This window comes from Periplaneta americana, chromosome 4 (genome assembly GCF_040183065.1).
Source record: "Periplaneta americana isolate PAMFEO1 chromosome 4, P.americana_PAMFEO1_priV1, whole genome shotgun sequence".
Taxonomy (NCBI): Eukaryota; Metazoa; Arthropoda; class Insecta; order Blattodea; family Blattidae; genus Periplaneta; species Periplaneta americana.
This window is the reverse complement of record NC_091120.1, coordinates 22322695-22345990: the sequence shown is the minus strand read 5'-3', so window position 1 is coordinate 22345990 and position 23296 is coordinate 22322695. Positions and strand designations below refer to the sequence as shown.

The 23296-nt window shown below is 36.1% G+C and overlaps 2 protein-coding genes across 3 annotated transcripts in view; one reads left to right on the top strand and one right to left on the bottom strand.

The window, feature by feature from the left end:
- Positions 1-23296, top strand: part of Lrp4 (LDL receptor related protein 4) — a 218038-nt gene that overhangs the window by 127686 nt on the left and 67056 nt on the right. For both annotated transcript variants that reach the window (XM_069822956.1, XM_069822955.1), the window contains exons 5-11: positions 8823-8982; positions 12096-12246; positions 13102-13303; positions 15370-15502; positions 17931-18117; positions 18711-18864; positions 20859-21068. In XM_069822956.1, the coding sequence (XP_069679057.1) occupies positions 8823-8982; positions 12096-12246; positions 13102-13303; positions 15370-15502; positions 17931-18117; positions 18711-18864; positions 20859-21068 (1197 nt within the window). The remainder of the gene's footprint in view (positions 1-8822; positions 8983-12095; positions 12247-13101; positions 13304-15369; positions 15503-17930; positions 18118-18710; positions 18865-20858; positions 21069-23296) is intronic.
- LOC138697590 (putative protein-lysine deacylase ABHD14B) overlaps positions 1-23296 on the bottom strand; it is a 242643-nt gene that overhangs the window by 160153 nt on the left and 59194 nt on the right. The window lies entirely within an intron of this gene.

The following is a 23296-nucleotide window of genomic DNA, read 5'->3' as shown; positions in this document are numbered from 1 at the left end:
CTATCGGAAGAAAAATACAGAAGGTAAACTTGCGAATTAGAAATGAGACAGTGGAACAGGTGGACAGTTTCAAATATTTGTGTGTACTGTATAAGCAGTAACATGAGCTGCTGCCAGGAAGTCAAAAGGAGAATAGGAATGGCAAAGGAAGCTTTCAATAGAAAAAGGATCTTCTTCTGCGGATCTCTGGGAAAAAGAACTAAGGAAGAGGCTAGTGCACTGTGGCTTTGTACGTGACGGTAATATGGACATTACAACGAATTGAGGAGAAATGACTAGGAACATTATGGATATGGAGAAGAATGGAACGTGTGTAATTGACAGACAGAATAAGAAATTAAGCTGTGCTGGAAAAACTGGGTGAAGCAAGAATAATGCTGAGTTGAGGGAAAACCCCGGAAAAAAACTTCAACCAGGTAACTTGCCCCGATCGGGAATCGAACCCTGGCCACCTGGTTTCGCGGCCAGACGCGCTAACCGTTACTCCACAGGTGTGGACCCTTTTAAGTTATCATAACACTGATTCAGGAAGCAATTATATCATAAACATCAGCTGGTCGGCCTGGGTAACGTAGTTGGTATAGCGCTGGCCTTCTGTGCTCGAGGTTGCGGGTTCAATCCCGGCCCAGGTCGATGGCATTTAAGTGTGTTTAAATACTATAGGCTCATGTTAGTAGATTTACTGGCATGTAAAAGAAATCCTGCGGGACAAAATTCCAGCACAACGGCGATGGTGATATAACCTCTGCAGTTGCGAGCGTCGTTAAATAAAACATAATTTAATAATAATAATAATAATAATAATAATAATAATAATAATAATAATAATATCAGCTGCCTCCGTTTTCGTTTCAATCATAAACATGTCTCTAGGGAGTGCATGTTGTCTCTCAGTGGTCAGAGCGCTCTTTTTCCCAGCACAAGGCAGTGTCCATATATTGTGGGTCCCTATCACCACGGCATGGCGCGTCCTCAGGTTGCGGATCGAGGAGACGGCCTCCAGATATGGAGGGTAGCTGTGAATATATTGAATAAGCAGTCGCAGACAGCCGATGAGGGCTGGTCCTCTAGCTTGGGGGTTGGGCGAAGGGCTAACAACCCATCACCGTAAAAAAACAGCTTGTTACGAAACCTTCAAATAAGCCTCGGAGAGAGAGAAGCTTTTATCATCCAGTCTGCTGTCAAAAAATCTGAAAGTTAGAAATTTATAAAACAGTTATATTACCGATTGTTCTTTATGGTTGTGAAACTTGGACTCTCACTTTGAGAGAGGAACATAGTTTAAGGGTGTCTGAGAATAAGGTGCTTAGGAAAATATTTGGGGCTAAGAGGAATGAAGTTACAGAAAAAATGGAGAAAGTTACACAACACAGAACTGCACGCATTGTATTCTTCACCTGACCTAATCCAGACGTTTGAGGTGGGCAGGGCATGTAGCACGTATGGGCGAATCCAGAAATGCATATAGAGTGTTAGTTGGGAGGGCGGAGGGAAAAAGACCTTTGGGGAGGCCGAGACGTAGATGGGAAGATAATATTAAAATGGATCTGAGGGAGGTGAGATGATGATAGAGACTGGATTAATCTTGCACAGGATAGCGACCGATGACGGGCTTATGTGAGGGCGGCAATGAACATCCGGGTTCCTTAAAAGCCAGCAAGTAAGTACAAGGCAGTGTTCCGCGATAATCATCAATCATTTGTGATGGACAACTTGGGGATAAATCTCATTGTGTACTGCGAGAAACCATAATTTATACTGGTGAGTACTGCATATTGCTTATAATCACATTAAATAACTGAAATATAATTCAATATTTTTTTCACATATATTCTCGATTTTAGCACATAAAAAAATTAATATTTTCCCGATTTTTAGCTCCTAAAAATCCGAGCCCTAGAGATAACGTGTAAGAGGCAACTTAATATCGGAGTTTTACTGTGCTGATTCGAATCATTGTGTGAGTAGTGATTTTTAAGGGCCTGGTGAACGAAGATGCTCTACGTACAACACAGAATCTCGAAAGGAGCGGGCGGAATCCTGAGGGATGTAGCTTTGTGGGGGACTGGAGCCGCTGTGAGAGGGGAGACTTAATCGCCCAGTAGTCCCGCAGCCAGCGCATCCTAGTTCTTGGGTCGAGATTGATTGCCTGCTGCCGGAAAAGAACAAAAGCTACCGATTAGACCGTGAAAGAAAAATGTAAGATATAGTCCAACTACGATAACCAGGCGGCTTTGGACTTGCCCTGGTCAGAATTATAGGCAGCAACTTCATTTCCTATGGGACACTAGACAGCGTTCTGTGGCGGTGAGAATGATCGATCTCTTCATTTCTGTTCTGCTGTGTTCAGTGAAGTGCAAGTAAACACGTCGCAACACGTGGTGACAACGCCGAAATATAGGCCTATAGAGGCTATACAATTAGGCTTACCAGTTTATCTTGAGAGATGAAATATTAACTTTTTTCCGAAGTAATCATTTATCACAACTGATGACTTTTTTAGAATAAAATTGAGACAGGGAGATCAAAAACCCACTAACTCCATTTTCGACAAAATTGAATTATGGGCTGGCTGATGTTTTTTAGTTTGTCCCGCATGCGTGGAAGGCAAGAATACACTAATATCGACATTCATCTGCATTCTGGGGGCTGTTTTAAAACTCGTGGAAGTCAGAACTCCACTTACTCCATGGAATAAGAGAGTTTCTGCATTCCAAGCTCAATTTCCCGGTAGGTGGCAACACTATCGCTCAACCAGCTGAGTAAAGTGATACGATACGGTATTCAGAATGTCGCAAAAATCTATGAAATCCATGTAAGTAAGACTATTAAAGGCACAATATCGAGTCGATTAACTTCCAGAAACCCAATTCAGATGCATCATTCCCCAGTCAACTAAAGTACAATTCAGCATTGCCATTGAAAGAAGAAAGCAAAAGGACTTGCAAAATTTAATGCAGTTTATTTCTGAGGAAAGTAGGACGTATTACCAAACTCTGTTTGCGGACAGTAATAATCTAGAATCTAGATACGATGAAAGAGTAATGGAACGGAGAAAAATTCTCTCCGGCGCCGGGATTTGAACCCGGGTTTTCAGCTCTACGTGCTGATGCTTTATCCATTAAGCCACACCGGATAAAACTCCGACGCCGGTTAGAATCGTCTCAGATTAAGCTCCAACTCTTGGGTTCCCTCTAGTGGCCGCCCTCTGCACTACGTCATAGATGTCTATGAACGCAGGACCGAAGTCCACACATGTGCTGAGGTGCACTCGATATGAGTGACTAGTTGGCCGGGATCCGACGGAATAAGCGCCGTCTTAAATCACGAAGTGATTTACGCATTTGAACCCGGGTTTTCAGCTCTACGTGCTGATGCTTTATCCACTAAGCCACACCGGATACAACTCCGACGCCGGTTAAAATCGTCTCAGATTAAGCTCCAACTCTTGGGTTCCCTCTAGTGGCCGCCCTCTGCACTACGTCATAGATGTCTATGAACGCAAGACCGAAGTCCACACATGTGCTGAGGTGCACTCGTTATGAGTGACTAGTTGGCCGGGATCCGACGGAATAAGCGCCGTCTTAAATCACGAAGTGATTTACGCATTTGAACCCGGGTTTTCAGCTCTACGTGCTGATGCTTTATCCACTAAGCCACACCGGATACAACTCCGACGCCGGTTAGAATCGTCTCAGATTAAGCTCCAACTCTTGGGTTCCCTCTAGTGGCCGCCCTCTGCACTACGTCATAGATGTCTATGAACGCAGGACCGAAGTCCACACATGTGCTGAGGTGCACTCGATATGAGTGACTAGTTGGCCGGGATCCGACGGAATAAGCGCCGGAGAGAATTTTTCTCCGTTCCATTACTCTTTCATCGTATGATGACGCAGAATATCTGCATGGAAATATCATATGTACTTCGGTACATTAAAATAATATATAGAATCTAGATGCACAGGAAGAACATGAGAGTGAGAGAAAAAGCAGAATCTGTAACATGAATGAGACTCTGTTAACATTTTAATATTGTTTGTGGTTTTATTTGTGTATTTTGATGTGATTTATGGTAATTTGTGATTTTCTGTCTCATATATTTGAAATTTAAAAAAAATGTAGCAATGTTAACCTTAATAATAAACTTCAATTTTCTCGTATATTCCAATGTTTCATAAGGGAATTATAATATACTTATCTTTTTTTCTTCACATGGCTCATATTTATTCACTTTTCTTAATTCATACACTGTGGAAGTCAGAAAACCACTAGCTCCAGCAGTGTTTATTTCAAATTGTAGCGTAAGATAATGTAAAAATTTAGGTTTTGAAGTATTTAATTAATAAAGAATGTAATTTTACACAATATTAATAGATAAATGTATAATACTTAAAGTTAGTAAGAGAAATAATACGTTTTTTCTCTCTCTTTTAAAATTTGGTTTATTGGAGTTAGGGAGTTTTTGATTTCCCTGTCTTATTTGTTGTTTAGTCAACTGTCCGAAGACAGGTCTGAACCTTACAAACGATACCAATAAGACAACTAAGCTAGGAGATAATGGAGTAGGGTGACCTGTTCCTTTCTCCCTCCTCTCTTTCCATGCATACATCGCCGACTAGCTACATATTACACTAATCAGATATCAGATGTATACAGGATGTCTCACTCAAGCCGTTCATAAATTGTTTTAGGCATCACGCACAATGCAACTAGGGGGTTGAAATTCTCTAATTCGCAGCGCTTGTGTTTAACTTAATAATGATTTAAAACAGCTAAAATAATAAATAGATATAGACGGATAGACTGAATAATAGGGTAAAGGTTGGTAATATTGTGATACGAGTAATATTGTGATAGTTCTTTTTGAGAATTTATTACAATTTTACTGAGCGAGAGGAAGATCGATTTTTCGCGTCAACGTATTAAGAGAATGTTCGTGGTCAAGTTGTTGCACAAAACCGGTTCTTCTCTCGCTCAGTAATAAATTCTCAAAAAGAACTATCATAATATTACCCGTAACACAGTATTAGCAACCTTTACCCTATGTTGATTCATACGATGCATTTAAGTAAAGAAATTACTTACATGATCGTCCAAAACAAATTCAATTTTATATTTTAACTAGTGGCTTGTGCAGCAAATGCTGCAAACTAAGTTCATTACACGTTCAAATAAACATTTTTCAGATTTATTTTCAATGAAGAATACCATACATTCTGAAAGTTATTTGTTTCCATAATAATGAAAAATACTCTCTCTCGAGCCAATACTGAAGGGAACCACGCATATAAATATCTACACCACACAGCCATTAAATATATGAAAAAGATCCAACCCCACTTGATTAATAAGTATAAAAATATTTGATTTTTAATAATATTATTATCTTACGTAAGTTTTATAGCTTTCAGTAACATATACTATACAGCCGCCACTCAGTAAAATATAGAAATCAAAATCTAATTTAAGTTATTCTCCACATCTACTTATATAACCCGAAAACGTTTCACTTTCATATCATCAACATAGCATTAATATGTATAATTAATGAAAAATAGTCACATCACGGCATTGACTACAATAATATTTCATTTCTAATAGTAATAATGTCATCAAACCACCTCAAGTTTTGTAGTTTTTAATATCCAATACACAGCTGTACCCAGAAAATTACACACCACAGAATCGAACCTGTAAATTATTTTTAGTAAGTTAAGTTTTTAATGACCAATTTAATTTGAGCTCATTCTGAAATGCAACACGGCCGACTTGATGCTCGCTTCGCTTCTCCTGAATGCAATTAGCTAGTTCTCAAAACTGACGACAGATGGATTTTGGAAAATAGGAAAATTATGTAGGAAAATTGGCATTTCACTGAAAACTACTATTTTTCCGAAAAAAATTTGGGTTCCAAGCTTCAAAATGAGGAGCCATTTATTAAAATCCGTTCAGCCGTTTTCCCGTAATTTCCATTACCAGTTCAAATTATATATATATATATATATATATATATATATATTTTTTTTTTTTTTTTTTTCAAGTTCTACAATCAGCAACAACTTCAGATTATTATTTTCCATTCAGTGGAAGAATGAAACTGCGGGTGAGACCAGATACAGTTAATGAAATACTGTATACCGCATGTTTTTCTTTAATATTGTATTATTCCGTGGCGAAGCTAAGGTGTAACTATTGGGTAGGCTGAAAAATTCTGCTTACCTTATAATATCTTTTATACAGAAGATGTTTATCGCTTTTCTATCAACTTTTTTTTTTTGGTGACACGGACACTACGAGATGATGATAACCACTCATTTTCACCCCAAACAGACTAGAGGTAAAACAATATAACTCATTTGTATCAGAGTACCCTGTTAGCCAAGGATATTTCTCATACCATGAAAATTGAAAATTTCTATTTTGTCTTCCTCCATCCGTTATTTTAATATATAAATAAGGTATCGATCTCCTATCTTTGTAAACAAATTTTGTTTCATACGTTCAACTTGAAAACAGTTTCTCTTTTAATTCTATAAATAATGACCTCAATGTTCTCTCAGTATGAGCCATTATACACAAAATCAATAATGCAACACATACACGCATGCGCTTTTGATTAAACTAAACTCAACAACGCAGCGCTTTCAGAGAACACCAATATAGCGCGACGTAATACTGTGACGGAAGGCTTGCCTCGTCCTGTACGGAGATGTAGCGAATCCATACCCCCTCCCCGGTCCCCCTCTCAAGCTTGCGAGTCAAGATCGTAGCCATGTCTTTAGAGCAGCGGTCATCTGAACTCTGCACCCTCGGGCTGGCGTCTCTTACCCGCGGACAAGACACAGCCCTAGCGTGCATTCGTGGCTGCTGGCGGGTATGCTGTCTCCCTATCCCCTGTGCATGACGGAGCATATTTCCTTACCCTCCATGCACTCTATCCATTTCAGCGAGTGTTGACGATCACTGCTTTAGAGGCTTTTGCCTCTCGCACTGCTCTCTCCATACTGGATTGACTGCCAACCGTGAAAGGATCGGAGTGCAACCAAGTATTACGATATATCGTTATTACGGACTTATAGGCCTACTATTACTAGAAATAATAACTCAATTTCTTTTGGAGAGACTAAGCCTGAAAAGCTTTGTAAGAGCTTCACCACTGGTATTATTTCAGTATTTAAGGCAGAAAGATCTTCATCTGTTGAAAAGGCTGATCTGTATTGTATATGAGCGGGACAGAAGCAAAAGGGTACAAGTGACATTTCTAACACCATGAGTTGAGTGCATCTAACGCAAGCTAAAACATTTAAAATTTTAGTGGCAAAGGGATATATCTTTTAACCACATCACACACTAAAATTTAAATAAAAAATTTCACGGAATTTACGAAATCTTAAGTACTTTCAACCCTATTTTCTCATAAATAACTTAAGTGCACTTATACCCCTTTGCTTCTGACCCCGTCATATGATTGAGAAAAAGGAATTTGTAAATTAATCAATTTTCTACAAGTTGAACTCGATGTGAAAATATTAAGAAATTAAAATCAAAGTAAAACAGCTTTAAATGCACCTGAAGGCCACTGAATGGAAATTTCGACCTCCGTTCCCCACTTCGCTGAATTCGTCAATTTTATTTTAAAATGTGGTCCACGTTATCCACAGTTTAAAGTGAATAATTTCTTTAAAAAATCGATAAAATTATATTTCTGAACTTTCTAGCCCCTGTTCATTCTCGTTCGCTTCCCTCCAACCACCATTCTCCCTAGCAACACCCTTAACGAGTCACTTCTCCAATCCTCCCCATCTTCACTACAGCCTCCGGGGACAATAAGCAGAATGTAGTTATGTAAGTCTGGTCTGTAGGGAAACGTCAACTTAAATTTTAAACTTGGCTTCTAAAATGAATAAGTTCACTAGTTTTCTTGGTTGTATATTTACGACGAACATGCCTTTGCCTAATAAAACGCTCTTAAAAGTTGAATTGAAATATTTGTTTTTTATTTGTTTTCTAGCTCATTCATTCATTCATAGTGTTTTTCCCAAGGGAAGGTCTTTCACTGCAAACCCAGCATTCTCTAGTCTTTCCTATTTTCTGCCTTCCTCTTTGTCTCCTCATATAATTCATATATCTTAATGTCGTCTATCATCTGGTATCTTCGTCTGCCCCGAACTCTTCTCCCGTTCACTATTCCTTCTAGTGTACCCTTCACAAGGCAGTTTCTTCTTAACCAGTCATTCATTCATTCATTCATTCATTCATTTTATTCCATAGATCTTACATGAGCAATGAAGCTTTAAGATGTGGAACAAGTCAAAATTTTACAATATTACAATTACAATTTTTACAAATTTTTACAGTTTTACAATTTAGTAATTTTCTACAATTTTTACAATTTTGTGCAATTTTTACAATATTTTGGCGAGATGTAGTGAGATGAGATGAGGTGAGGTCCGAGGATTCGCCACCCGGCATTTGCCTTTTGGTTGGGGAAACCTCCGAAAAACCCAACCAGGTAATCAAATCAAAGGGGTTGATGCCGAGGACTCGCCATAGACCATCCGGCTTCAGTCCCATCAGTGATCCAACCAATTCCTTTTCCTCTTTCTGATCAGTTTCAGCATCATTCTTTCTTCACCCACTCTTTCCAGCACAGCTTAATTTCTTATTCTGTCTGTCCACTCCACGCGCTCCATCCTTCTCCATATCCATATTTCAAATGCTTCTAGTCGTTTCTTCTCACTTCGTCATAATGTCCATTTTTCTGCCCCATACAATGCAATTCACTAGTCTTTTCCTTAGTTAACTGTAGACTATTATTTCAGAGATAGAGCCGCCATCCTGCAGCCAAGGGGAGTTCCAGTGTGCTTATCCCCGTTGTGTTCGTCAAGAGTTCCGTTGTGATGGAGACGACGATTGCGGGGACTGGAGTGACGAGGATGATTGCCCAAAAGTTGATGGAAATTGTGGCACCGGAGAGTTTAAGTGAGTTCCATAATCCATTCATTCATAGTGTTCTGCCCAAGGGCAGGTCTTTCATTGCAAACCCAGCATTCTCCAATCTTTCCTATTTTCTGCCTTCCTCTTAGTCTCCGAATATGATCCATATATCTTAATGTCTTCTCCCGTTCACCACTCCTTCCAGTCCATCCTTCAGAAGACAGTTTCTTCTCAACCAGTGACCCAGCCAATTCCTTTTCTTTTTCCTGATCAGTTTCGGCATCATTCTTTTTTCACCCACTCTTTCCAACACAGCTTCGTTTTTTTATTCTGTCTGTCCACTTCACACGCTTCATTCTTCTCCATATCCACATTTCAAATGCTTCTAGTCGCTTCTCTTATCTTCGTCAAAATGTCCATGTCTCTGCCACATGCAATGCTACACTCCACATAAAGCACTACACTAGTCTTTTCCTTAGTTCTTTCTCCAGAGGTCCGCAGAAGAGTTCCATAATAAGAAATTAAATTTACGTGGTAATAACTTTATGATGAGCGGTTGAAAGGGCGTAAATCAGAAATTGGTGGTTTTGAGTTATGACCGCCATGTGATAACAAAAATATAGGCCTGTTTCTTCAGAAAGTACAAATGGTATATATATATATATATATATATATATATATATATATATATATATATAATGATGTAGAGCGTCAGATTTATTTATTTGCTTACCTACTTATATTTATTTATTTACTTACTTAATTTATTTTTTTATTTATTTGTTTATTTATTTATTTCCTTATTTATTTATTTATTCATTTATCCATTCATTCATTCAGTAACTCATTCATTCATTTATTTATTTACTTATTTATTTATTTATTTATTTTTATTTACTTATTTCCTTATTTACTTATTTCCTTATTTATTTATTTATTTATTTATTTATTTATTTATTTATTTATTTATTTATTTATTTATTTATTTATTCATTCATTCATTCAGTCATTCATTTATTTATTTACTTACTTATTTACTTATTTATTTATTTATTTATCTATTTATATTTGTTTATTTACTTATTTATTAATTTATTTATTTGTCTGTTTATTTATTTGTTTATTTATTTATTTATTTATTTACTCATTCATTCATGTATTTATTTATTTATTTATTTATTCACTCATTCACTCACTCATTTATCTATCTATCTATCTATCTATCTAGCTATCTATCTATCTGTCTATCTATCTATCTATCTATCTATCTATCTATCTATCTATCTATCTATCTATCTATCTATCTATCTATCTATGTACTTATTTATTTATTTATTTATTTATTTATTTATTTATTTAACATAACAGGCAAAGCCCAATTACATTGTTCAAGACTAACAAAGTAATTTACAGTCCATCTTAATGATATTGGTCCTCATTTCAAACTTTGCTTTTGCTCTACTGAAGACTCGCAATTTATAACTTACGCCCTTTTACTGGGTACCATAGAATTAAAATCTGTATTTTTGTGTTAATTCAAGAGTAATGTTCATCAAATTGAGCCCTCCTTTTCTTTAGATTTATGTAGTGAAAGGAAATTTTCAGATTTTTAAGAGAGTTCGGATTTTGATGACGTTACCTCTTTTATGGTACTTCGCAGACAATTAAAAATACTCGCAAATACATAAACTCTTTTCAATGTTCCAGAAATAGCATGAAAATTAATTTTAATAAGTTATTATTTACATGTAACAGATTCAACTCTACTCCTTTTCATATGACTTAGTTCATAGAGGTCGCGACTTTTTAGCCCCGCAGAACATGAGCCAATCGCACTTAAGCTATGTTGCTTAATTGTATTGTTAAGATTCCGTCGCTGTTAGTGATGGTAATTTAAATATACATGCGCCTAGACAAAATATTGTAGCCATGAAGAAGATGAGACGTAGGCCTATGAACTAAGTTGCGTGAAAAGCATTATAGACAATAGCTTGGTGACTTCAAATCACACAGAGTTTACGTGCAATAGATGTGGGTTTCTGGTGTCTTGTCGACCCACTCGAGTTATGTGGACATAAAGGGAAAAATTGAGACGACGTCGGGTGACGTTTCTGGGTAGCTCATTTGGTAGACCGATGGTGCGTTCAGCCAAAAGTCCCGGAACAATTTCTTCCTTGAAATTATTCAAGTCTGCTTAACAGGGAGCTTTACCTGAAAGCTAGGTTTGCTCAATACAATGTTGCTCGTTTTTGCTTCCTTTTCGAGATAAAAATTGTTTTATGTGAAACATTTCATATCGTGTTTTGGGAAAGTCAATGATTTAATTCCCAATATGTTCAGTCGGGTTAAGTGAGCAGCGTATTATAACAAATTATTGAAATAATTTTAGTTTAGTTAAATGTTCAGAAATTTGATGCGAACAAATGTGAAATTGAAAAAATTCCTTTGCAGAACGAATGAAACGTTATATTTCTTCGGATCAGATTTCTACACAACCAAAAGACAAAACTAAAATTCTTTCAATCATGTATTATCATAATACACTATTCTTTTAAACTGACTAAGCATATTGGGAATTCAATCAATGGCTTTCCCAGAACACGCTATGAAATGTTTCATATAAAACAATTTTTATCTCGAAAAGGGAACAAAAACAAGCGAAGTTGTACTAAACTTTTTTGTTTGAAATATCTCAAAGAGTAACCCCCTGAAATTAGTGACTTTACTTACAGTTCACCCTGTATATGTATAGGTCTATATATCAAGGGTGTACAGTTCCTACCCAGTACAAATAGGATAGTGCATTACTTTTATTCTTTTAGTTTAAACATTTCAATACTTGGTTCCCAAGACGTTTTTATTAATGTCGCTCGTAAATCACTTTGAAGAGTGATTAAACCGTGTCTTTTCAGGGCAACTTACCCTTAATTTAAACTTACTAGACGCCACTAATGTGTACATTCAATACAATTCCAAGCGTTACTTTCCTTCTGTTCAGACAATTACAAACAAATATATTCTGGTAGTTTTTATACAGTCAAAATACAAACTTAGTCTGAAGATAATTAAAACACGAACAAATAACTGTATTAAATTATGATAGTAGGTACTTTTTCCTTTGCTTTCATTATATCGCAATGTATTATTGTCCTACAAAGGTGTAACAGTGGCAAGTGCATACCAGAGAGGTGGCGATGTGACGAAGAAAAGGATTGTGAATCTGGTGAGGATGAAGATGGATGCGTGGAGAAACGCCCTCGTACCTGCGGACCAGATGAATTTTCATGTTCTTCTGGGAGTTGCATTTTGGTAACGTTACTTACTTAAAAATATAATTCATTACGTGCAATGCAATTCTTCATAAACAATATTTAAAAGGATTTATTCGTGCAATTTTCTTTTCATCACAATATTCTATAGGAATAGAAATTAACAGTTTGATAATGAAAGAAAATGCAGTTTCAGTTTCATGTCGTATATGAAGAAACGTTAAAGGTAGTAGTAGTAGTAGTAGTAGTAGTAGTAGTAGTAGTAGTAGTAGTAGTAGTAGTAGTAGTAGTAGTAGTAGTAGTAGTAGTAGTAGTAGTAGTAGTAGTAGCAGCAGCAGTAGCAGTAGCAGTAGCAGTAGTAGTTATTTAACAATGCTTTCAACTAATTTTATTTACTGTCGAAATTTTAAAGTGGGATAAAAGTGGCCAACAAACTTTGCTTTGAATTTTCTATCACATCAATTTCTACTAATCAATATTATAAATCCAAGGCATTTTCAAGGTATTTTATCAAGTTCCTATAGTGGCTGGGACATAAGTAATATTCATCCTAAATTTTCTTTGTCGTAACTCAACTGTGAGTAACTCATTAGTGCGCCAAAAACGTTGCGCAGTGTGTTTTTCATCAAAATCTCAGAAAGTTGTTTTTGGCACTTAGTACATTTAGAATATTAGGTCCTGAATTGGAAGACTTCGTAATATTATACAACTGTTTAAAGTAATTTAAAGAAAAGAGCCCCGTTAAGTAACTGTCATGTGATTTCCCTCACTCTTACAGACAGTAAACACATTTAGGCCTAATAACATATTATGTGTAATGAAAATGATGGTGAAGACCAGCTGATTACAATTGTCAATTCACACATAATTTATACTGTTATTTTTATAAATTTAGAAAACATGGGTGTGTGATGGTGTACAAGACTGTTCCCGTGGAGAGGATGAAGAAAAATGTGAGGCCACTTGTGAGGATACTCAATTTAGGTGCGGAAATGTCAGCAGCAATGATTCAACATCGGCTTCATCACGATCTACTATCGCATGTATTGGCAAGAAACATGTCTGTGATGGAAAGAAAGACTGCCCCAAGGGTGAAGGTAAGATTTTAAACACTAATTTACAGATCTTAATAATAAGATTACATAGGGCACCGGTACCACTTTAATTGATATTTATATAGAAAAGATACCGATTATTAGGTTCTTGATAAGAATAGAAGATTCAGAAGTGTGTTTTAGCTATCACTGGAGTATACTTCCATTGTACTGTGAGAAATAACTGTAAATGTTTTACCTTTCTCCTTTTCTTCATTGCATATTTGAAAATGACAAATTATGCATTTTGGAAATTTACCTAAGTACACCATATCATACATGCAGATGTCATTCTCGGTCTACCTTTTTTTTTGGGGGGGGGGGGACCGGTACTGAAGCATGGCTTTTGGAAGTCTATTCTGATTCATTCATTGGACATGGTTTTTCCACTGCAGCTGGTACTTGTTTATAAACTGTCAGACTGGTTGTAATTAAAGTTCTTGCATGATAGCCTCATTTATTTTGCGGTCCAAGCGACTATATCCTAGCGTTGCTCTCACAAATTTCATTTCACAGGCCGTTATTCTGCTGATCTCCATACTTCTCATTTTCCATGCTTCACATCCGTAACATAGTGTACAGTGCACATAATGTAATAAATGATTAAGTACAAATTTGCATGTTATGTACAATGAAAATTAAACAAAACATATCCGAAACACTTATAGAATGAAATAAGGGATCACTGTGTCAGATACCAATTGAGGACCGTTTTTGCAAAACTTGCGAACTGCAAAATTTGCAAAATTGAGATTTTGATGAATTCGTTAACATGAGGTAGGCCTCTACATGTTGTTCAAGGCGTCTTAGTAAAATTGGGTTATTTCTCTTCATTGTAGTGTGTCAAAGTGTGATCGTTTTTTTTTTCAAAACTTGCTTTCTGCTATAAGTGAGAGCTACAGCAAAACTTGCTTACTATAGTGTTTTGTATCTCCTGTAAAATTTAGTTTTTTTTTTTTTCAGTTAGCAAGTTTTGCAAAAACGGCCCTCAATTATTCAAGGTGTTTCCTTTAATGAAACAATCATAACAAAACTTTTATCATATTCAGAAATCCTCAGCAGAATTATTTTAACCTTTTGACAATGTATCCTGGATACAACAGGTTAATTGGTCATATGCTATAATTCTAATAGAACAATAGAAAAAAAATTGGTAGGAAAATTAAAATTTCACAATACTAGAGAGAGAGAGAAAAAAACTCATCCGGCCTTAATTAAGGATGACCACGAGGATCCGGAAATTAATAGCAAATAAATATAATTAATTAAATATGAATATTGCTATAAAAATAAAATGTAATAATTAAGCACCATTGATTATCAATTATAAAATAAAATCTTAGAAGATGACTATAAAATTATACTTATAAATAAAAGATTTTATTTAAAATTAGCATATCCTTAATTAAGGCCTTCTGAGTGGTATAAATGAAATTGTATAATCTGCAGGGAATCTTTAAGAATTTGCGAGATGATTTTTTGAATGTCAAAAGATGATAGTGATAATTGTTTTAAAAAATTATATGTAAATTTTGGTAAAGAACTCCGAGCACCAAAAAATAAACCTGTCACTGACCAATTGAAGAGAGGGATGTTATACTTGGCACTAAGGTAGGGAATACAAGGTTCATAAATGGCCCTCTTTTCCTGATCAACCTGATGAGCTTGGTTTAGATCTCTCTCCATACGTATAGTTGGATCTATGATAATAGTCTTTTGTTGTTGCCTGTTTATTGCTATTATATCCGCTCTTCTGTGAGAGTCGTCTTCAGAAATACAGTGGACCTCTTCATGAACCTCCCAACCCTTGTTCCGAAGAAGACAGGCGATAGCTCCACGGCCTCTATGATGCCTGTTGTTACGCAATAACTCTCCTTTCCGACAAAAGCGCAATACGTGGCCAACAAATAAAAATATGGACATTGCGATATTTGTTTTCTTTACGGTCCGACAAGGTTTAATAAACTAGTGTGAGAAATGAAGTTTTGGCAAGTTAAAAGAGCGATTTGTGTATGTAAAAGTGTCATTTCAATGTTAATTGTAATATACGTGCTTATTCTGTAACAAAGACGAACGTAACTGTCCTCACAAGAAGGAGTGCGAGCCTGGAAGCAAATGCCATCAACAGTGCGTGCTGCTGGCAGATGGAACTGATGCCTGCAGCTGTCACACCGGTTACACAATCAATTCTGATGGTTACAGGTGGGCAGTAAAATTTTGATTATATTATTTTTAAACATACACAGGCCCATTTTTTATGCAGACACGCATACACAAATATATTATAGCTTAAAATACTTATCTCATACTTGTAAACAAAAAAATAATAGTACATTATGCAACGAGCCTATAATGGTAGTAATTAAGACGCGAGTATGTTTATGAAACGAGCGCAAGCGAGTTTCATAATTTTCATACGAGCGTCTTAATTACCATTATAGGCAAGTTTCATACGACTTTTTATGCTCGACCATATTTCTAACTTGAAATTATTCATAAGTATTCATGTTATTCTTATCTGACTGGGGAGCGGAACTGACCTTGTGCAATATCTCGTAAATTGTGAGATGTGCGCAGACGCGAAAGTATTGATTTTTTCCGAGAAACAAATGTTATTAACCTTGATATAATCTAGAGAGTAAAATAAACATTAATCTTGATATAACCTTGAAATTGATTTAGAATTGAAAAACGAGATGACAAATTGAGTTTATTTGAATATTATTTACAATGAACGCTAATTATTATAGTAATAGAACATAACCTTCTGCGACAGTATTGGATTTCCAGCCTCCGTGACGTTTTGCTAGTTGTCTTTCGATTGCATATCCGAGAATAATCGATACTTGCGCTTTCATATTGCTACAATGGTGTTTTCTGATTGGTGGAACACCTGAACTTTAATGAATAGGTGTACTTTAATGAGGTTCATTAAAGGGCTGCTACCAGGTGTATAATTACTACATTTCGGCATGGTCGAGCATAAAATACATTACATTAGCGAACCTGTATAAACCTTTGTATGTATTGCTTTCTGAGACTGTACTATTTAGTTACATAAATTTTAACACCATTTATCCATACCATTTTTGTAGATAAAGTACCATCACATCTGTTTATCTCCATCTCATGTTCGAGTCAAAAACAAGAATGTTGAGTTTTATTTTGTTGTAATGCAGAAAAATTGCGAAGACTTGCAAAAATTACACGTGATCCTATATCTTTTGCTTTCTTTATCGAATATGTTGCAAACTTGAAAAACGTGTTACTTATACATTTAATGAAAACATATATACCGGTACCGGTATTTATTATTTAGATGTATTGTTGAAATATTTATGTGAAATTATAAATAACAAGGGTGCAATTTGAGTAACTAAATAAAATTCTAGTCATCATCCATGGTTTCATTGTGTTCTTATATTTTGAAAATTGCAGACTAGACATAAAAAAGGCTGTAAGAACCAAAGAGAAACCCCTGGAAAACAGAGCTTTTTTGTGCAACTAATAATATATATCATATATTTTGCATATCTATGGGAGAAGCTAGGTTCTAAATAAAATTAAAATTAAACTGATCCTCTTTTCTTACTGAATTGAGCCAGGAACGTAGACTCTTTTCTGGAAAACCAATTTTCAAAGATATTGGCACTTACAGGCCTTTTTATGTCTAGTCTTCAATTACAGTTCTCATTATTAAAAGTTTTTATTGTACTCATTATTGATGTCATAAATGAACTAGGTTACCATTTTGTTGTTTCCATTGCTTCATTCGTACTTGTTACAGTTTATAGTATCCGTTCTCTAAATGAAAATGACAATTTAAATGCCTTGTCCTTAATTTAATTCGGGAATATTTAGTGATTATCCGTACATATGAGCCTAGAGTGTTTCAGAGGTAATGTACTGTCCGCGTCACCGTTTTTGGCGTGTGAAATAAGTAATGGGAACGTTACATTTGTGTTTTACATTTGCCGCAATCAGTCTGGCAACTTTGTTTGGCAAATGGATGATGTGACGTGTATAAAGTGGTACCATTCTCAACTGCATTAGCAACATGCTCACAAACTGGGCAATATATATCTAGAACACACGCCAAAAACGCTGGCGCCAGTTGTACGGACCCAGAAACAAAATTAAGGTGGTCCAAATTTTGGCTGTGGGTCTATACAATATTTCAGGAAAATGTTATTTGAATAAATATACGTATATCGATGTAAACTATATCCGAAACTGAGCAGTTGTAGAGTAAATGTGACAGAAAAATCCAGACTATGCTGTTCCGTGTGCTTGATGAATCACAACACCCTATAAATTAAATTAATTAGGGGAGAGTTGGGTAGTATCGGGCATCGGGTAATATTGGACAGTGAGTTTCTTTCATCTACCACCAGATGATAGTACCTGAATGACATGGTTAAGTTTCTGTGACGTCGCATACATAAACGTAACCATGTTATTCAGGTACTACCATCTGGTGGTAGATGAAAGAAACGCACTGTCCGATATTACCCGATATCCGATACTACCCAACTCTCCCCTATGTGTTTGTCTTTATTTGTAAACAACGGCATTGTTACGTATATTATTGGACTTCGTTAAAAATTTATTACTACTGTTTCACTTGCAGTTGTCGAGATATAGATGAATGTCTGTATGAGGTAGATCCAGTGTGCAGCCAGACATGCAACAATACTGTAGGCTCGTTCACTTGTGGATGTATGACTGGCTATGTCTTACGTCCTGACGGCCGAACATGCAAAGCTCTGGGTGCTGCGCCGACACTCATATTTGCCAACAGAGTTGACATTAGACAGGTGAGCAACAAAGTCTAATAAATTCTCTTAAGTTCAAGATCGAGACAATCCTAAGTATGGGATTTAATAATCCAAAGTTTATTTTAACTGATATACGAACTAGTCTAGACTAGAAAGTTTGATAATTACGATAAACCACGCCGGAACTAGTCACTAAGGTGAAGTATCTTATCAAGTTTTCGAGTGATCCAGAGTCGCACTCGGGCGCGGGATCGATTCCCGCTTGGGCTTATTACCTGGTTGGGTTTTTTCCGAGATTTTCCCAAACTGTAAGGCAAATATCAGGTAATCCATGGCGAATCCTCGGCTTCATCTCGCCAAATATTTCGCTATCACCAATCCCATCGACGTTAAATAACCTCGTAGTTGATACAGCATGTTTAAATAACAAAGTAAGAAGAAAAAGTTTCTAGTTTACAAAGTGCAGTTCAAAAGTTGTTAATTTAACAAGTTTTAACATTATCATTAGTGAAAGATTTTTATTTCCTATTTTTGTACAGAGATACAGAGAATTCAAATGTGATATTAACTTAATAGTAGTAAAATAATTTTATTATACCTGTATGACAGCCTTGTTAAATTTTGTTATATAGGTTAGCCTAAACAGTGCAAGGTACACATCTCTACTGAAAGGCCTACATAATGCTATTGCTCTAGACTACCATTATAAAAAAGGACTGATATATTGGTCTGATGTCTCCATGGATGTCATAAGAAGAGCCACACTAAATGGAACAGGTGCTATTGGTAAGTACAGTACTCACTACATTCCTATTATCACGCTAGAAAGAGCTTTACACGATAAAACTTCTTGAACTACAATCTACTTTTATCACTATGCAACCTCCCATAACAAAATAATAGTACATTATGCAACGAGTCTATAATGATAGTAATTAAGAATCGAGTATGGATATTTATGAAACGAGCGCAAGCGAGTTTCATAATTTTCATACGAGCTTCTTAATTACCATTATAGGCGAGTTTCATACGACTTTTTATGCTCGACCATATTTCTAACTTGAAATTACCGGTATTCAGATGTATACATTTTATTTGTATCTGACAAGATCGGAAGTGACCTTGTTCTAGATCGTGAATTGTGAGATGTGCGCAGACGCGAAAGTATTGATTTTTTCCGAGGAACAATAATGTCATTGACCTTGACGTAGTCCCGTTAAACTTGATAATATTATAATATTATAACCTTGATTATTGAATTCGACATTGAAAAACGAGATGACAAATTGAATTTATTTGAATATTATTTACAATTAACGGTAATTATTATAGTAACAGAGCATAACCTTCTGCGACAGTATTGGATTTCCAGCCTCCGTGACTTTTCGCTAATTCTCTTTCGATTGCATATCCGAGAATGATCGATACTTGCGGTCTTATAACGGTACAAAGCTGACTTGTCATTGGCTGAACACATGTAAGCTGAGTTATCATTGGCTGAAGACCTGTACTTTAATGAGTAGGTGTACTTTAATGACATGCATTAAAGGTTGCTACCAGGTGTATACTTAGTACATTTCGGCATGGTCGTAAATAAATAACTTTAAAATTCTCAAGACTTTAGTATGTACGTGCTATATATTTATAGGTCCACTGGACCAAGTTCATGAGTATTCTCACACTGGCAGTACAACTTAAACCATCTATTCATTTCATTTAAGATACTGATTTGAGAAGAAACAGAATTCTATCAGGATAAACTGACATTTTCAAAGAAAATATATATTCATTTCATTAGAGGAAAAGCAATTAAAATTAAGGTGACCATCTCCCGATTTTTCCAGGACAGTCCCGAATTTAAACACTCTGTCCCGGATTTTTTCGAAGGCATTTCGGGACGTCAATTTGTCCCGGATTTTTCCAAGATGTCACAACCCGATTTAAATTTTTCTACATTTATAGTAATGTTTTAAGGGATATGAAATGTAAAGTTGGCAATATAATCAGTTGCCACTAATGGTGTTGGTACGGTAGTATATTTCAATTCGCTTCTAAATTGAATTGAATATGGGTGATAGCCAATGAGAGGAGCTGACAGTGCCAGTATTTCAATGCGCTGTGATTGGGGTAGAAGAGATGTTATATGCAATGTGATTGGTTATGTGAGTAACATTTGCATTTCGTGTGGTATAGTAGCCTGAAGCTTCAAGCTTGCATTTTCATAGTACAGCAAGTACTTTCTATCTCACCATTCGTTGTTCTAAGAAAATATCTACCAGTAGAATCAAGAATTACATTAACAATGCAGAGACGCAAATAAAACAGTAAAGTTCCCTATAGTCACAAGAAAGCTGGACGAAAAAACTGCAAACTGTAAAACACGTAATTGATGAAGTTTCAGCACTCCTTAAAAGAGTTCTACTAGATACCACTCTAAAAAGAATGGAACACTATATAGAATCATCATTACTCATTCCCCTGAGGCAAAGGACAGAGAAACCTTCGTTTGATGCTGAATGCTACAAGCAAAGAACAGAAACGCTCAAACTCTTGTACAGAGCACGAACAGACATTTCTGAGGCAAAGATTATGTTGGTATACAATAAATACTGGTAAACATATTTAAGGAAGAGAAAAATAGACATTCTAATGGATTCATAGACACTGATCAATAGTTAGTAGGTATAGCTATACTGTCTTAATTCAGGCCAGTCTTCTACGAATATATTAGGCAGAAGTCATAGTTTAAGGAAATAACATTCCCATTCTTTTATAACTAGATGTGATCCGCTGGGGTCTGGAAAGTCCAAGTGGTGTAGCGATTGACTGGATTCATGACTGCATCTTCTGGACAGACTCAGGCACGCGGCGTGTGGAAGTTGCCACTCTTGATGGTAGAATACGTATCATAATAGCATCCAACGACCTAGACAAACCCCGAGCTATTGCAGCCCATCCTGGTGAAGCTATCATCTTCTGGACAGACTGGGGTAAGTATGACCAAGAATGTCAATATATGATTTGAGCCTTCACGGTTTGAAGAACATTCACAGTTTTTAGATGTATAGGTATAGGGATTAGAGTTCTTTATTGTTTTGGGACTGCTTAAAGGTTTCATTCTCAAGCTTCATATTTAATTGTATTCAATTAGAGCCAATTGTATTCAATTAAGCTACGGTTTGTTTACGGCGATCATCGCCGGACGCACATCTCCGGCGATTATAAACGCTGGCGATGATCGCCAGGAAATGGTTTCTTTATCAGCGAACATCGGTGTCAATTCTCATTTGTTTTGCTGCCATAACTCGATTCAATATTCTACATGGCCTTCTCTAAATATCGATTATTGAATATAGTAGAACCTCTATTATCCGTGGTAATAAAGGGGATGGAGTGAACGGTTAATCAAAAAAATCGGATAATCCGTACCATAAAAAGTTTTCATAAATTAAGTACATAATATTTTCGTAATTTCCTCCATGGTCTTTCCTTTTAATACGCTAGGTAGTGGATCAAAAGTTCAATAATGTAAGTCTGTTTTTTTACAATTCATGTTTGATTGTCGGATAAGTCAGTTATTAAAACATTATTTACTGTACTTATGTCTGGTTTTCAACGACGGGTTTTTAATGGCCAAGAAAACTTCTTATGACAACTGTTTGTGGAAAGATAGAAATAGTAGAGGTCTCATGTTGTAGATTTACAAATTTTATATGTACAGTCTATATTTTATTTTTCATTAGCCTAAATCGCTTACAGTTGTAATTCATATCTCGTATTGTGATGTGAGATGAACCACATTTTCTCTCTTCCCAAACCACTCAATTACTTGCACTTTTTTCCGCAGTACAACATGTTTTCTTTTGACACTTCTAGAAGACATTTTGCCTAGAAGTTAAACAGTACGGTCACTCGAAGAGTAGGCCATAATGCGTAAGGGTAAAGGTTTATAAAAAAACACTCTGTAGAAAAAATTCGTACTAATATAATGTACAGTACTTCATATTTTTTTTCTGCAAGCGAGAAAGACAGTCGGGTAATCCACCAATCGGTTAATAGGGTAACGGATAATCGAGGTTTTACTGTATGTATGCGGCGATGTGGTCCTGACTGCTTAAGAAGCAACCTCCAGCGATCTGCGTCGCGTTCAACGTTCTACGTTGGCGATCATCGCTGTAAAGAAAACCGTGCGCATTCATTTTAACTGTTAGCAATTCCAGGCAACAATCGCCAGCGATGTGCTCCCGGCGATGATCGCCGTAAACAAACCGCATCTTTAGAATTAGAGTCTGGCTGGGCGGAAGAGAAGGTCTACCGGCATTAGCTCTGCCAGATTAAATAAATAAATAAATACATAAATAAATTATTATTATTATTATTATTATTATTATTATTATTATTATTATTATTATTATTATTATTATTATTATTAAATTATATCGTCTGGAGATGGAATTTAAAAGCAGTTCTGATAGAATGAAAAAATATTATCTCACTACACAGTTGAAAATCTCAACCTTCATAAATAAGCATGTAAAATTTGCATCCTAAATTCAGTCCAATATTGGTTGATTGCCACTGTCTTCAGATGTAATCACCAGGCCTCGATCCAGAGTATCGAAACGCATGATTCTGCGAACGCACGAACGCTTCTTCTCCATACTCTTGGCGCATGAGTGCCAAAGTCTTAGTAAATGTTTTACCAAGTTTAACACAAAATTTAATGTTACCTCTCTGATTTTTCAAGCTCATTTTACCACATATACCTAAACGTCTTCATTAAACGAAGCGGAAAGCGCACGTATTACACATCTTCACTAAACGAAGCTGAGAGCTACACTGTATTTCGATTGATTTCCGGCTACGTTAGTCTTCCCCATTCTCATGAGCAGCTGCACTGAGTCTATACGCCTGGAAAGTAGGTCACATACAACACGGACAAGGCAGAGAAGTTGCCTATAGAGCATGGCGTTGCCACCCGAAGTTCCGGTACTTTCTGACTCTACTAGTACATAATATATACAGTGCATTTCTAGTACAGAAAAGAATTGATAACATTACACGTTTCAATTTACATTAGGGCCTATACTATGCATGTTTTACTTGGTTGGGTCTTTTCCGAGGTTTTCCCCAACTGTAAGACAAATGTCAGGTAATCTATGGCGAATACTCACCAAAAATATCATCTATCACCAATTGTATCGACACTAAATAACTC